Source organism: Rhinolophus sinicus, chromosome 8, assembly GCF_057876585.1.
Source record: "Rhinolophus sinicus isolate RSI-liver-muscle chromosome 8, RSI-T2T, whole genome shotgun sequence".
Classification (NCBI taxonomy): domain Eukaryota; kingdom Metazoa; phylum Chordata; class Mammalia; order Chiroptera; family Rhinolophidae; genus Rhinolophus; species Rhinolophus sinicus.
The window spans coordinates 2859689-2876258 of NC_142508.1; the positions used below are offsets into that span (position 1 = coordinate 2859689).

Genomic DNA, 16570 nt, shown 5'->3' on the forward strand with positions numbered 1-16570 from the left:
ATTCTATCTAGTTATCTCAATGAATGAACTTGATAACCAATAGTAATAGAATTCTCCTACCTCCCAAAAGAACTTGATAAATGTGCAGGCTTGGTATATTTTTAAAATTCTTTTAAATGTAGTGCACTTTCGCTTTTTCTTTTTTTTTCAGAATTAACCATGAATCACACGCACAGCCAGCCAGAAGCTTTTAACCCAAGAATGGACAAAAAAGCCTGCTTGCTCAATAAACGTTTTAATAGTAAAAAATAATAAGTATTATACGTGCTGTTACTTGTACCTAATGAAAAAGAAATGAAGTATATGAAAAGAAGAACACCATCACTAGCTGTCTCTCGGTCTCCTAGGAGACGGCGTCTGACGTCACCTGAGCGGGGCGGCCACGCCCTACTGCGCATGCCCGGCGCCGCCTGCGGGGCCGAAGGCGGGCGCAGCGCGCATGCTCGCCTCTGAGGCCGCGGCTGAGCGCCGCTGACTGGCTGACGGGCGGCCCTGACCGGCGGGGACGTCGCCGCCGGAGGTTAACGCCGCTGGTGGCGGGAAAGTTGAGTACCCGGTGCGCGGCGCTTTCGCGACGATGTGTAGTGACCTCCACGGGGCCGAGTCGGGGACGGAGGTGAGAGCCGCCGGGGTGAGAGCGAGGCGGAGGCCGGCAGGGCCGCGGGCGGGCGGGCGGGCGGGCGAGGGCGGCCGGAAGCGACGCGGCCCGGCGGGCGGTGCGGCTCGGGGCCCGGGGTTCCGCTGGGGGCCTGGAGGACGCCCGCCGCCCCCCGCCGCCCCTCGCCGCCCCTGTGCGCCGGGCCCCCGGGGCCGCGGGAGCCCCCGGAGACGGTGTCCTAACGCGCGCGCTCCGAGGGAGGCGGAGGCAGCCCTTCCGGGGAGGCGGGGAGTTACCCGCGCGCGCGGACGGGGTCCCCTGCGGGCTCTGCTCGCGGGGTCGTGGCCCTCGCCGGGCAGCGTGACTCCGGGCGGAGCCGGTGCGCCGGGCAGGGTCCGCGGGGGCCGTCCTGGCCGCTTGCGGACGGGCCGTGTCTGCGTGGCCCTGTCCCTGTCGCCCGCACGTCTGTGCTGAGGGCGGCGGGCCCGCCGGCCCCGTGTACGTTCCCAGCCCAACGACGTGTCTCCAGAGCCACACGAGCCATTCGATGTCCTGCACGAATTTATTAAGGACTCGAGCCACCGAGTGTCGAGCATGTGCTACGCGCGTGTCACCCGCTGGTGAAGGAGCAGGAGTGAGACACGGAGAAACGACTACGGCCGTTAGAGAGCAAGCGAAGGGGGTTGGCGGCAGTCTCAGTGCGTGTGTGTCCGCCGCCCAGGACAGGGGCGGCCGCCTGGGACCCCGAGACGCACCCCTGACGGTGTCAGGCCGTCCGACGTGGTCTCGGCAGGGAGGGGACGGCGTCCAGAGCCGAGAGTGGCGAGTCGGTGGCTCTGCGTTGAGCAAGGAGAGCGCGGCTTGTTTAGGGAACGGCCGATGGTTCTGGCAGTTGGAACAAAGCTGGTGAGGGAGACCAGTGCTTTGCTGCGTGGACTTTGAAGCTCTGTTCAATAGGGACACAGTTAGGATCGTGTGTCTTCCTGGTGGGTTGATGCCTTTATCATTATGTAATGCCCTCTTCATTGCAAATTTTCTTTGCTCTGAAATCTACTTTATTGGATAATAAGATGGCAACTCTTGCTTTTTCATCAGGCCTATATTGATAATAATGTATGTACTACTGTCCTCTGAATTCCCTTCTGTAAAATAAAATACTCTTGCTCGTAAAGAGGGCAGCGTCTCTACTTGTGATATGGATTCCATCCATCCCGTTTTTCCTCCTCAGGGACATCATTCCTGCAGATATTCCTACTCCTGCATCATTTCCCTGCCTTTTGCGTCTTCCACCAGCATCGTAGAATAAAACAATAAAAACAAAATAAACAAAAAAACATCCTCCGACGCTGGCGGTGCATCCTCCTCCAGCCCCATTCCTGTTCTCTTCAGTGCAGCAGGATTGTTCGTACCTTCCTCTGCCTGCACTTGCTTATCTCCCGGTCACTCTTTGGCCACCGTAAGCTGGTTTCTCTCTCCACCCGCCCCCTAAAAGTGCTCTTGTTCAGGTTGTCAAGACCTTTCTGTTTCCAGATGTGCTGCTCAGCTGATTCCCATGTGCTCCTCACACTAGACTTCTCATAGCTTATCGTGTAGCTCCTGCAAACATCGTCCCCTAAAGTACGTCCATCCCTCAGGCCCCTGAGGACCTGCCTCTGTCAAACATAGGAACATGGCACAGTGTGTGTTTCCGCAGACAAGCTGGCAGGAGAGCGGAGCGGGCTGACCTGTGTGTTTTGAGTTCCTGCTCTTAAAATTACCCCTTAGAAAAATCTCTCCTGCTCTGAGGAAGAGAGACGAGGAGATGGAATCCCGTACGTGTTTGTCCAGCAGAGTCTCTCCTCATACAAGGGGGTGGTATAAGCGTTGCTTCTGTGCTTTACCGTCTCTTTTTGGGGCTCTTGCATGTGGTTGATTGTCTAAGTGAAATTTTAAAGCACAGTGTGATATAACTTCCTAATGAAATCTTAAGTATTCATTTAATGGAATTTGTTGTGGAATGTCATAAATTTAAAATTTAGTCCTCATAAATTTTGCTAGAAATTAATGCTTAAGTAGGTATACGTAGTAGTTTTTGCTTGGCTTTTTATATATTTATCTCTCTTTCCTTTAGATAAATGATTGGTTTTTTAAAATACTGATTGCAAAAGCAGCAGCCCGTCAGAGAATATACTTAGAAAGAATGGAATTTCACCACATAGTATTTGAGTAATGGTTGTCTTTTCTATATAATTTAGACAAAAGCTTTATTGAAGAGCCAGGCCTAGTACTGTGTCCTGAAAGGTGGCTTAATTTTCAGTGTCAGAGGCGCCTGATATCACATGTGAAAAGCATTAGTCCTCTTCTTTAAAGGACTGCCTTGATAAGGGCCAAATTTGCATGGATCACATACATACATAGCTGCCGGTTTCCCTTGGTCCTGTTCATTCTGCCCTTCTCTTCCTTTCCCTGGGCTCTAGTTACTCACACGTTTTTGCCTGAAGTAAATTTCCTTCTTACATCATTAGTAAAACTATTAAGAATTGCGTTCAATTGGTAGGTGGAAATCCAGCCCTGCCATAGGGCAGGTTTGGGAACACGTGGTTTAGACTGTTTGCTTCTTTGGGTAGCCCTTTATACTTAACTGGTTTGAAACCTTGCTGCTGGAGTCCATCTGCAAACAGATTTAATCACAAAAGGTCAGGGGAAATGAGCCTTTACCCAAATAAGTCTTATAGACACGTGTTTGCCTTCATGTCATTTATTTCTGGTTAATTTGATCTTGAAGCACTCCTTCCTGCTCTAGTGTAGGCTTTCCCATAACTAAATGATGTTTGAAAACATCTGTATGAAATGTAGTCTACTTAACAGGCATCGAGTGTGTATGACTGCCTCTGAAATGGACTTTGTTGGTGAATATTAAGTACTTTGATGACAGCCGTAAGCGTCTCATGGACTTTTGTTTAGTAGAAGTTTGCACAGATTATCCAAATATATGAAAATCTCAATGTGTATTTTTGAGTTTCTTTATACTCTCTCTTCTTCCCCGACTTCTACCTATTTATGCCCTGTTTACCTTCAATTTACCAGGCAGCTACTAAGTTGCTGTCAAGTGTAAAGCATTTGGAATTGGTGGCCGGCCAAGCTAGATCCCTTTCCTTTTATTAAGCTTTTACATCCAGATGAGGAGACAGGCTGGTAATGTGCTCTTAAGTACGTAATAGCTTCATGGGAGGAGGTGACCTTGCGAATGTGTAGAATTTGGGTTTAGTCTAGGCCCTAGGGAATTCAGTTGAGAGAACAGGGCAAGGACGTTCCGGGTAGAAAGAAGAAAAAGCGATTCGCTGTCAACGCTCAGCATGTACGTACCTGAAAGAACTGTGTGCTAAATCTCTCGTTCACATGAAAGGCGCCTCTCACACAGGTCAGAATTGACCATCTCTTTTTCATGTCTTCACAGCGCCCCACGTGCATTTCTGTTATAGCACCTACAATACTTTATTGTACTTCTGACTCTCCCCATTGAAATTCTTTGAGGACAGGAGCCATGTCTGCTGCATGTCTGTATCCCCAGACCTCGCTCAATTCCTGCACCGCTCGCCTGAGGTGTTTACCAGTGAACGTCTGTATAACTGAGTGTTGCCCCTTGTGTAGACTGTACTTTCAACAGCTGGGGCTGTTGAAAACATTTGGGGCTCCTTGTTGGCACTTAGTACTCCTTGAAGGAATACTAAGAGAGATGGTTGAAAGAGGCCTGAAAGTTGCCTGCGCAGGACCTCAGATTGGTTTCATCTTTAGCTAGTAGGTCCCAAAACTCTATTCTGTCCCTGTCCTCAGCTTTGATCCGACTCGGTGATAACTGACTGAGGCTGCGTAGCCTCAGAGGGGAGGGGAATTCTAGGCTTTGGGGGCCAAGAGATCTCAGTTAAATCCTGGCTCTGGCGTCTGCTAGTTTTCTCATCTAAACAATAGAATAATAACAAATAGAGTTACTGTGGCAATTACAAGGGGAATGTGTATGAGTTATGTACTGCTGATACCACAGTAATCACAAATAGTAGCAATTATTAAATAGCTATTGTTATGATAATAAAACCTAGTAGATACTGGTTTACAAACCAAATGACAAATCTATAATTTACAATATTTGTGAAACCACCAAATAGACTGAAATGAATGTGTCCACTGTATGTTCTTTCCCAGTTAGGGAATTTGGCCTCAGAAAGGTTGCTTAGATAATCAAGAGAAATAGCTGAATTATCTTAATGGCTACCATCACCAAGCTCTGATTGCCTAATGTGTTAATCTTCCCTGAAAGGATTAAACTGTCACATCAGGCAGAATTTATTTGGGTTCCCTTACCCTGGATGCTTAAACTCTTCTCTGCCCTTCGGAAACTCCAGATTGGCTCATGTTTCTTTTGTTTCATTCCTCAAATCTGGACAGCATCATTAATTTTAATTTCTATAAGTCAATCAGGTTTATGTCAGATTTTTAGGGTATTTTCTGCTTATGTTTGGAAGATATCTTGTCACTTTATTGTTAATATTATCCATTATTTGTAAGGTAAATCTATTTCCAAGTCCTGGGAGTTAACTTTCACTCTCTTTGTACACTCTGCTTTTGGCATTGTAAAACATTATTTTGACTATTCTCGATGGTGGAAAGTTTCCATCCTTTGAAAATAAATTTGATTTCTAAGTAACAGTGGAAAGTCAGATGCAGATTGGCTAAGTCAGCTAATCTGTAAGAGGAGTAGTACCTTCTGTGTCCGAGTCAGGTCAGTGAAAATGGTACTTGCTTGAATACCAGCTTACAAGGAGTTCTCAGAGGGGAGCGTTCTGGAATATTGAGCAGTGACAATAAGAGCAAACAATTGGAGTAACTTCCTGTTAGTCATTCTGATGAGGGTGTTAGTCATCTGTACGCATGCTTTTCAAACATTTTGTAGTTGTTTTATATGCTCCATCTTGTCCAGGGAAGTTTCTTGGTCTTCTAGCTGGACTCTCAATCTTCTAACTCAGTGGTTCTCAGACTTCTCATACTGTTTGGTCTCAGGACAGCATTACCCATTCAAAAATTATCGAGGATTCCGAAGAGCTTTTCTTTGTGTGGGTTATATCTGTCAGTGAAACTGAGTAGTTTAAAGTTTAAAATATTTATATTCACATATAAGTAACAATAATAAACCCATTGAATATCATATTTTTAATGAAAAATAGCTATATCTTTCTAAACAAAGAAAATGTAGTGAGGACTGACAGTTTTACAGGTTTGCAAATCTCCTTAAATCTCGCTGAATAGAAGTTAACTGGGTTCTCATCTTCTGTTTCCACTCTGTTCCTACATGTTGTCAGGTTAAAGTCTATTAAGAATACCTGGCCTCTCCCAGACCTATACTTGGAAAAAGGAGGAGTATTTTAAGATCTTTTCAGGTAATTATGGATGTTGTTCTTTGGTACTATACCAAAACTCGACAAGTAGTAATTTTCCTAAAAGTTATTTGCAATGTAGAATATCAAATTGTATCAGTAAATTTTTCAGGCATTGAAACCCATTGATCTGTCTTCCACTTGGACTGACTGAATCTTTTACCCTGGAATGATTTAACATCATGCATTGGTCATCTGGAAATACTGGTTCACTAAGTTACGCAGATTTTCCAAGTACTGACACATTTTGTTGAATAATTATCCAGAAAAGTTGCACTCATTGAAATCACCAGTGACTTCACCAAAAAAGGATCTTCATGTATTGGGAAGCTGTGAAGCTCGCAGTGCTGGGTAAAAGTGTTCCAAAGTTCAAATAATAAAAGGATATTTCATTAAAAAAGCATCCATCTCTCACAATCACACAGTTGCTTTTTCTAGAGAAAGACTATTATATTTCAGTTTGGAGCAGAAGTGCTTTATCGCTGAAGTTGGGGAGTCCCCAAGACTGCCTTCACTTCAGACACCAACTGCAGAGTTGAGGGCCCCAAGAGCGTGCTCACTCTTAACACTCATTGCAAGTTTGGGGGTCCCCAAGACCATACTCAGGGTTAAGAATTCTTTAGAAGGACTCAGAACTCCCTGAAAGCCATTGTATTCATTGTTGCCGCGCAGCAGCCTACCCCTCTGTCCCCTCGTACCTGCCCCTAAAAAAAGGAGAGTCTGTGAGACAGATCTTTTCAGGGACTTTGCTTCACCTTTGTACTTGCACCTTATGCCTCCGTTTGGCCCCAAAATATGGCTGGCTAGTCAATGACGGGTAAGATTCCCCACGGGGGCTGGGGGGACAACCCAAGCCAGACACAGCCATGTGGGGACCATCTGGGGAACTCGCGGGGTTGATAGCGGTGGGCACAGCCCCCACCTTCCCCCCTAAGGAGAGCCTCTGCCTCTGTGGCTGCATTCCTTCCCACAACCTGCAGGGGAAGAGATTCAGTGGTGTGCTCTTCATCTATTCATATGCATAAAGGTTTTGTCCCTTGGGGAAGTACTTATCCTGAGACTTCAGGTTCTGCTGCCTGCAGGCAAGGGTGATTGGCTTGAATCAGTTTCCTATTATAATGTATAGGATTCACAGATCTTGAGGTTGACAAGCTTTATCTCCTTTACTTCTCCACCTAAGTAATAAAACCTATGAGTTGGCCCGATTTGGGGCCCAGTCCTTGAGGCTGGAGCCCCTTGGCCCCGCTTTCACTCTATTCTTGGCTACTGTGTTTCTTAACCCTGCGCTGCCCTCCTCGCTCCCCACAACTTTTGTTGTGCAGGATGCGACAATTTATGGTTATGGTTTCCTGCGGTGAAAGGAATCAGATTAAGATCAGCCAAGGGAAGAGATGTAATGGGACAAAGTTGGAAGAATTAATTCCAAACACAGAGCTGCCAGTTGTCCTCTCCCACTGGAGTCCTGGACAGCGCTAACTTCTCCCAGCAACAGTGTGTGACAGTGTGCCAGCCAGTCCCCTGCACTTTGGCGTCCAGAGTCATTACGTGGCTCTGTGTAGACTTAGCAAAGCAGCTGACCTCAGTCTCCAGCCCTGCTGATCCCAGAGTTAGAACCAATGCGGTGCCCGCATCACGTGGTTCGAGCTGACGCGGATCCCCCACCACATGGTTCGAGCTGACGCTGAGCCCCCATCACGTGGTTGGAGCTGACGCGGAGCCCCCACCTCGTTGTTAGACTATCTGGTGTGGCGCAAGTCTCATAGGGCAACATAAAGAACACTTTTATGGGGCAGGATATTCTAAGAACCTTGACTATTCCAATACCTCCCAGGAACCTTGGGCAAAGGCCAGTTGTCTTATGTCAAGGTTAAATTCTTTACTACTACTCTTTCCCCTGTTATCACAAAGGATATTTTAAAGTCCTCAGGGGTCATGATCCTTTTTACTGCTTCATCAAAGACATGCTTACGTAAAACTAGTTTTGCTTATTTGGGTGTTTACCCTGCGAGTGAAGAGAACCATGTGTGTTAATACTGTTTGATGCCACTTCCTTGATTGTGCTGGATGCCTGTAGTGTTACTCACCGCTGCTGTTGCACCATCAGTGCAAGTATTAGCTTAGTGAAAACGACAAGTACTATCTTAATATTTATGAAAATGGTTCTGACCTGAGGTCCACCCTCAGACTGTTCTAACTCCACGCACTCTGTCTTGTGTGGGTAGCAGTCTTTGTTTTGTCCTAAGCTCTCATCTCCTCGCGGACCTAGCCTGCAAGTTCTTAGAGGGCAGGTTGTCACCTTCATCTTTGTGGTCTCTATTTTACCTGCTGTGGTGCTTTGTGCATAACAGAAACTCAGTAAATATTTCCTACATTAATATAAGGAAGCTTGTCATCACTTCAGGAAATCTTTTCAAAACCTTCACTTCAGTTAAACACAAAGGGTGACTGCTTTTCTTCCCATTTGTGATGTGCTCTGTTTTCTTTTGTTGGGTTGTCAAATCTGTGCTGTATCCTAAGAAACTTGAGAGTCAGCTTTGATTGCCTTTCCCTCAGTGACATTTGAGTCAGTCGCGAGTTTGGCTTGTTTTCGGCCTAACTTCGCCTCGGTACAGGCACTCCACGTTCCTTGACATGCTCCAGCTTCTCCTCTCGCCTGCGGTTGTACTTTCAGATCCATCCTCCACTAGCCTCCAGGATTATCTGTTGGAAGTTCCGATAATAGTAGCTCAGACTTACGTCGTTCTAAGTTCTCGTAACACATCGAACCCTCAGCACCCTCGTGAGGGAGATAGTGTTTGTTAGCCTCGCTTTACTGATGAGAAACGTCGGGCCCAGAGAAGTGACCTAGCAGGTCTGCTTCTGGATTCCCAGCTGTCTCCTCTGAACTGTCTAGACTGCTGCTCGCTGCGTTGCTCTTGCCGACAAGCCAGAGAGCGGGCTCCCAAACATGGTATCTGAGCCCTGTGATCTGACTTCTCCTCTCTGAGGCTTCAGTATCTCCTGCCGGTTTCATGCTACAAGCTCTAGCAGTTCAAATCTGCTTCTAGTTTACTGCATTGATAACCTCTGCGCCTTGGCCCATGTGATCCCACCTGCCTGGTACGCGGCCTGTGCCCCGTTTACCTGACCAGGTCACGTAGGAGCTTCTCAAGGAAGCGTTTTTCCACATTTCTCCGTTGTCCCGTCCCCCCACTGGATAAGGAGCTGACAGTATAATGGGCAGGCAATTAAAAGCTGATACCTGTGTAACAGGTTTAATAAGTATGGTGAGAAAGGTAATTATAACGCATTAGGAAGGTAAATGCTTCCCAATTAGCATTCGGTCCTATATCCCAGACTACAGCATCTGCTCCTTCCAGGGCGGGACTCGGTGTTTGGTATGTAAACAAAGAAAGAAAGAGTCCCTGAATACATGGATACAGCTCTTCTCCTAAAGTATATTCCCTGTTTCATCATGTCCTCCAATTCCTCAGAGAAATTATGAAAAGTCTTTTTTTATAGACTTTTGGGAAATCATATGAATGTAGATTTCTAGGGTTTTGTAATTACGGGTAATGACTTTTCCTTCTCTCTATTTTCCTTTTGAAGCTTCTTGCCCGACTTGAAGGTAGAAGCTCCTTGAAAGAAATAGAGCCCCATCTGTTTGCTGATGAAGAGTCACCTCTGCACGGTAAAAACACAATCTCAAACCAAATATAGTCCTACGTTAAGTTTTGTAAAGCAAGCGTTTTTTCATGTATATTCACATACTCCTAGCACGAGGCTATATAGTTAAACTGTAAAGTTAAACTGAGAAACAGATCATGACAACAGTTTTAAGCCTCCCTTGTCTACGTCAGATGACGTGAAGTTTGGCTTATCTGAGCTAAATCTTCAGAATAAGCATGGACTTCTTTTATCCAAACACAATATTTGTGGGAATTTTGCCTTTTTTTTTTTTTTTTTAATTCTTTAAAAGTTTGAGAATCACAAGAAAGTCCTTAGGTACCCTTTGTTCTGTTAATGTTTCTACAGTAGGGAAAATACATACCTTGTTGTTTATTAAATTTACAAAGACGGTAGGGTGCTTAGGTTGTCTTTTTTAATGTAACAGCTTTATAGAGATGCAGTTCACCCCTTTCAGTGTACAAGTCGCGAGGTTTAGCATTCACAGTTAGGTGACCGTCACTGCCATTGACTTGAGAACATTTTCATCACCCAGAGAAACTCAGGCCCATTAGTTGTCACTGCCTAGTTCTTCCCACAGACCTCAGCCTTACGCAACTGCTAGTCTACGTTCTGACTTTATCGACTGGCCTTTTCTGGACATTTCATATAATTGGAAGCAGGCAGCAACGTGGTCTTCTGTGACTGGCTTCTTTTATTTTGCATAATCTTTTCAAGGTTCATCATATTGTAGCATACATCAGTAGTTCATTCCTTTCTATTGTTGAATAATACTCTCTTGTATGGGTACACCACATTTTGTTTATCCATTCATCAGTGGATGGACATTTCGGTTGTTTCTACTTTAGGGCTGTTAGAAATAATGCTGTGATTATTTGCGTGCAAGTTTCTCTGGATATGTTTTCAATTCTCTTGGGTAATACCTACCAGAAAGACTGCCAGGTTGTGTGGTAATTCTGTTTAACCTTTTATGGACCTGCCAGACTGTTTTCCAAAACAGCTACTCATTTTACGTGCCACCAGCAGTGAAATGTGTGATGGTTCCAATTTCCCCACATCGTGCAAACAAATGCTATTGTCCTTTTTGATTAAGCCTTCCTAGTGAGTATGAAATGATGTCTTACTGTGGTTTTCGGTTCTGTTTCCCTGGTGGCTAGTGATGTTAAGCATCTTTGCATGTGCTTATTGGCCATTTGTATGTGTAATTTAGAGAAATGTCAGATCTTTTGCCCATTTTAGAAATCAGGTTGTCTTTTTATTGAGTTGTAAGAGTCCTTTGTATATTCTAGACACAAGTCCGTTATCAAATATATGCTTTGCAAATATTTTCTCCCATTTTGTGGGCTGTCTTTTCACTATCTTGATGGTGTCCATTGAAGCACAGTTATTTTGATGAAGTCCAATTTATCTATTTTTTTCCTCTTGTTGTTTATGCTTTTTGTATAGTTAAGAAGCCATCACCTAATCCAAGGTCAAGAGGATTTACTGCTTTTCTTGTTGTTACTGATTTCTGTTTTCATTCTTTTTTGATCTGAGAACGTCTATGATTCAATCTTTTTAAATTGTTGAGGCTTATTATGGCTAATCATATGGTCTGTCCTAAAGAATGTTCCATGTGCACATGAGAAGAATGTGTTCTGCTCCAGTTAGGGCAAGTGTTTTGTTGGTGTCTCTGAGTTCTAGTTGGCTTTGTGTTGTTCAAGTCTTCTGTTTCTGTGTTGATCTTCTGACTAGTTCTATCCATTATTGAAAGCGGGGTATTAAAGTCTCCAACTATTACTGTTGAATTGTCTATTTCTCCCTTTAGTTCTGTCACTTTTTGCTTCAAGTATTTTGGGGCTTCATGTATTGTTGGGCACAAATAAGTTTTTATTACTGTATCTCATTGATGAATTGACTCATTTACTTTTATAAAATGTCTTTTGTCACCTCACACCCATCAGCATGGCTACTATCAAAAGAACAGAAAATAACAAGTGTTGGTGAAGATGTGAAGAAGTTGGAACCCTTTTGCACTATTGATCAGATTATAAAATGGTATAACTGCTATGGAAAACAGTATGGAGAGCTTCAAAAAAATAAAAATAGAACTATCATATGATCTAACAATTCTACTTCTGGGTATATTTCCAAAAGAATTGAAAGCAGGGTATTGAAGAGAGATAGTTTGCATGCATCACTCACTGTAGCTTAGAGATGGAAGCAACCCAAATGTTCAATGGATGAATGGATAAAAATGCGGCAAATACATAAATGGAATATAATTAAGCCTTAAAAAGGAAGGAAGTCCTGTCACATGCTGCAACATGGATGAATCCTGAGGCCATGCTATGTGAAATAAGCCGGTGACAAAAAGGAAAATACTTATATGATTCCACGTATATCACGTATCTAAAATAGTCACATTCACAGAAGCAGAAAGTAGACTGGTGGTTACCAAGGGCTCAGGAGAGTGGGAAGGAGAGTTGTTCGGTGGGTACAGAGTTTCATTTTTGCAACATGAAAAAGGTCCAGAGATCTGTTTCACAGTAATACAAACATACTTAACACTACTGAATAAATAAATTACTTAACACTACTGAATAATATAAATATACTTTACTGAACTGTACACTTAAAAATGGGTAAGGTGGTAAATTTTGTTGTGTGTCGTTTACCACAGTGAAAAACAAAGTGTCCTTTGTCTCTAATAACAATTTTTGTCTAAAAGTATATTTTGTCTAATAATAGTATAGCCACTTCAGCTTTCTTTTGATTACCTTTTGTGTAGTATAATTTTTTCTGTCCTTTTACTATCAACCTGTTTGTAACGTGGCATGTAGAGTATGCCCATTGTAGGCAGAGAGCCTATAGTTGGATCATGTTTTTTTATTCCATTCTGCCACTCTCTGCCTTTTGTTTGGACTGTTCAATCCATTTATATAGTTAGTGAATTACCAGTAAGATAGGGTTTATGATTGCCATTTTGCTGTCTGTTTTATATAATTATTTTACTATTTTCCTGAGGGTTACAATTAACATCTTAATTTATAACAATTTATTCTGTATTAATACCATCTTTTAAAAAAAATTTTGTTGGGGGATGTTGGGGAACAGTGTGTTTCTTCAGCTCCAAGTTGTTGTCCTTCAATCTAGTTGTGGAGGGCGCAGCTCAGCTCCAAGTCCAGTAGCAGTTTTTCAATCTTTAGTTGCAGGGGGCACAGCCCACCATCCCATGCGGGAATTGAACCAGAGACCTTGTTGTTGAGAGCTCGCGCTCTAACCAAGCCATTAGGCTGTCCATGGATTAATACCATCTTAATTTTAATATTGTGTAAAAACTTTGCTACTGTGTATCTCCATTCCTTCCCCCTCCGTTTGTGCTGTTACAGATTGCACGTTTATATATTGTATGCCCACAAACATTTAAAATTATTTATTAATATAATTGAAATCATTACTTAATGCAGTTTCTTAGATGAAAGAAGAATTACAAATATAAAACACATTTAGACTGTATTTTCTATTTAGTTATGTAGTTACATTTATTTGTGTTCTTTATAAACTCAGTGGGGTTCAAGTTACTACCTGCTGTCCTTTTATTCAGCCTAGAGGATTCCCTTTAATATTTCTGTGGAGCAGATCTGTTAGCAAATAAAATTGTAAACTATCAATAATAAAAGACAAATTTTGATCAAACGTGTTAGACCTGTCTTTCTATTCTTTCTGTCAGAAAGGATATTATTAAGTTGAACCTTATGAAACTGACGTTGAAACATGGGTTTATAGCACAGCTTATGCATTTGAATATTACATTTATAGAAATTCTAAAAACACCATCTTGTTCAGTCGCCAACAAAGTTTACTTAAAGCTGTCATAGATCTTACAGCTGTAAGTTAGTTAGATGAATGCTCATTAGAGCAATAGCATGCATAAGACTGGGATTATAAAGATGACTTCACAAGAGTAATTTTCAAAAATAGTGCTAGGGAAGTTCAGGGCGAAACAGTTAGAGATTTAGGGGTTTTAGGAGTCTCTAAGGCTGTTGTAAACATGTTTTTAATGCTTTTTTGGATAGTAGTTATTCGGTACCATATACAGTTTATTACCTCTTCAATACTTTGATTGTGACCTGCAAATTCAACATATTGTTACACAATTAGTAGGTTTGTATCAAGAGGATATATTTTTTGGCTATTTTTTCTTTTCCTTGTTTTGAAGGATCTTTAGATTCATAAACTTGCTGTGGCAATCTGTTACCCAAACCCTTTACAGTATTCTATTTGTGAGAGTAACTATCAAGGCCAAACCATCCAGATTTCCTGATCTAGTTTAATTTGTCAAGTGCCAAACTGTAGAGGGGTTTTTTGTGTGTGTGTGTTTTTTTCCACTACAAGTTGTCATACTCAGTACTTTTTGACTGGACAAGGGTGCAATTTTTTGTAACAACTCATAGAAACATACGACCTAGTGACTTCAAATACACTTAAAAAGACCGTGTCCCTCTATTAAACATAGTACTTGAATACAATTTTTAGTCTTCTGATTAGATAGTAAATGTTTATAAAATCAGTGAAACTGATTTCAGTTCATCATTAAGCATATTTGTAGGGACTCTAGTTCAAGGACCTTAATGATATGTGTAATTTGTAGATTTTACTTCCCCAGTTTTTATAAATGACCTTTTTTTTTTTTTTTTTTTTTTAAGATTTTATTGGGGAAGGGGAACAGGACTTTATTGGGGAACAGTGTGTACTTCCAGGACTTTTTTCAAGTCAAATTGTTGTCCTTTCAGCCTTAGTTGTGGAGGGCGCAGCTCAGCTCCAGGTCCAGTTGCCGGTTTCTAGTTGCAGGGGGCACAGCCCACCATCCCTTGTGGGAGTCGAACGGGCAACCTTGTGGTTGAGAGGACGCGCTCCAACCAACTGAGCCATCTGGGAGCTCAGCGGCACCTCAGCTCAAGGTGCCGTGTTCAGTTTTAGTTGCAGGGGGCAGAGCCCACCATCCCTTGCGGGAGTTGAGGAATTGAACTGGCAGCCTTTGTGGTTGAGAGGACACGCTCCAACCAACTGAGCCATCCAGGAGGCAGCTCAGCTCAAGGTGCCGTGTTCGATCTTAGTTGCAGGGGGCGTTGCCCACCATCCCTTGCGGGACTTGAGGAATTGAACTGGCAACCTTGTGGTTGAGAGCCCACTGGCCCATGTGGGAATCGAACTGGCAGCTTTTGGAGTTAGGAGCACGGAGCTCTAACCGCCTGAGCCACCGGGCCGGCCCAATGACCTTTTTACATGCTTTTCTATTAACCTGTGAAAAGAGAAGAGTGTCTTTGTATACCTAATAACCTCTTAACCAAGCACTTGACCTCAATCCTCGCTCAGTTGCATTAGTGCTGAACCCAGGATGGAAGGAACCCATCAGTACATCAGCTATTTCCTAGTTGACGTGTGGACTTAGAACGCCTTATTAAACCATGTAGGAAAGCGCTCTCGACCGGTTCTTTTGAGTGATGCTGAACGACGTTTATGAACACCACCTCTCTCTCCAAGAAAATTCTTGGCAAATTTTTCATTGTTTTCCCTAGTCTGAGAATTCCAGATCATATCTCACAATTACTCTCTGACTAGTATGTATTTTTATCTCTCTGTGGAGTCCCTTGCCTTTTACCTCAGAATACGGTATATTACTCTTACCTTAAATTATCTTCATTTGCGTCTCCAGTCTCATGAAACTGCTATTGAGTTTCCTTACTTCTATATGAGCACGCACCATTGTATCCCTTTTCTAACTCCGCATGTAGCCGCTGACGTTCTATAACCTGAGCTCTGTCTTTAGTGTTCCTCTAAAAGCAGTGACTGCTCCCTGCAGCGCCTTTTCAGTCTATTTTCCAGTAGCTCCGTTTTTGAAGTTTGGTTCATAAAATAATATGTATGTGAGATGTGCTTTTGCAAACGACACATGTACTGCGCTAAGGTCACTCTTCAGGAGCTGTTCTTCCTACCTCTCCCCTGCCATTTTTTCATTTTTAGAATTTTTCCATTGCATTTAGTATTGTTTAGCACTATTTTGTTTTCTTGAAACCTTATTTTGTGCTCTGTGTTATTTTTCCTCCTGCTTTTTCTATTAAATTCCTGTTTTATCTGACTTCTTTAACTGTAGTTGTATCCCAAGCATTGAGCTTTTGGCCTTCCATTCTTAATTTTAAGTTCACTCCCACCGACCTAAAAGAGTTTCTCTTCTGTTACCATATAACTTCCTCCCAGATCTCTGTATCCAGCTTCTTACTACGGTCTTAAATCTTAAATCCTAGTCGTTGTAAGACATTTTTATTTTGTGACTCCTAGAGATAGGTCTCAACATACTGTTTTGGAAACTAAATTCATGTTAGGATATTTACATGAATTATGTGAATTAAAAATCCCTACTTTGCTTATGTACTTGATTTCTATGGGTACTTCTAAGCCTATCTCTTTGTAGAACTTTTAATTCACCACCCGTGCCTTCACACCTGCTGGACTCTGCTAAGCACAGCCCGCCCCCAAACCCTCACCTGCAGCTGCCTCCGTACCAGACCTGCTTCCTTTCAAAATGCCATTTTCCAAAGTTGACTTTTGGGCCTCTAACCCTGCCCGAATCCGGACTTACCTTTTCATTCTTTAGGTGTCGCTCAAGAAGTTCTTAAGAAAGTAATCCAACGAAATACATTCAAAAGATAACGTGTTTTGTGCTGGGGATAAAACATTCACGTGCCAGCCTTGAAGTAGCCAACAGGACATAAGTAAATAGGCAGAATTATGTAGCATGATAAATGTGAGCATGGTTGATGGTCAAATTTGGTTGTCCCACCTCAGTGTTGTTGTTTGGTCCCCAGGGCTATCAGGAAGCAGTGCCTTTCCATTTGTCAAGTACTGTGGGAAGGCC

The 16570-nt window shown here is 43.0% G+C and overlaps 1 protein-coding gene across 10 annotated transcripts in view; it reads left to right on the forward strand.

Moving 5' to 3' along the window:
- The window catches only part of XRCC2 (X-ray repair cross complementing 2), a 42741-nt gene that overhangs the window by 23164 nt on the left and 3007 nt on the right, over positions 1-16570 (forward strand). For all 10 annotated transcript variants that reach the window (XM_088799791.1, XM_088799794.1, XM_088799795.1 and 7 more), the window contains 2 exons: positions 152-616; positions 9595-9676. In XM_088799791.1, the coding sequence (XP_088655917.1) occupies positions 578-616; positions 9595-9676 (121 nt within the window). In that variant the 5' untranslated portion in view covers positions 152-577. The remainder of the gene's footprint in view (positions 1-151; positions 617-9594; positions 9677-16570) is intronic.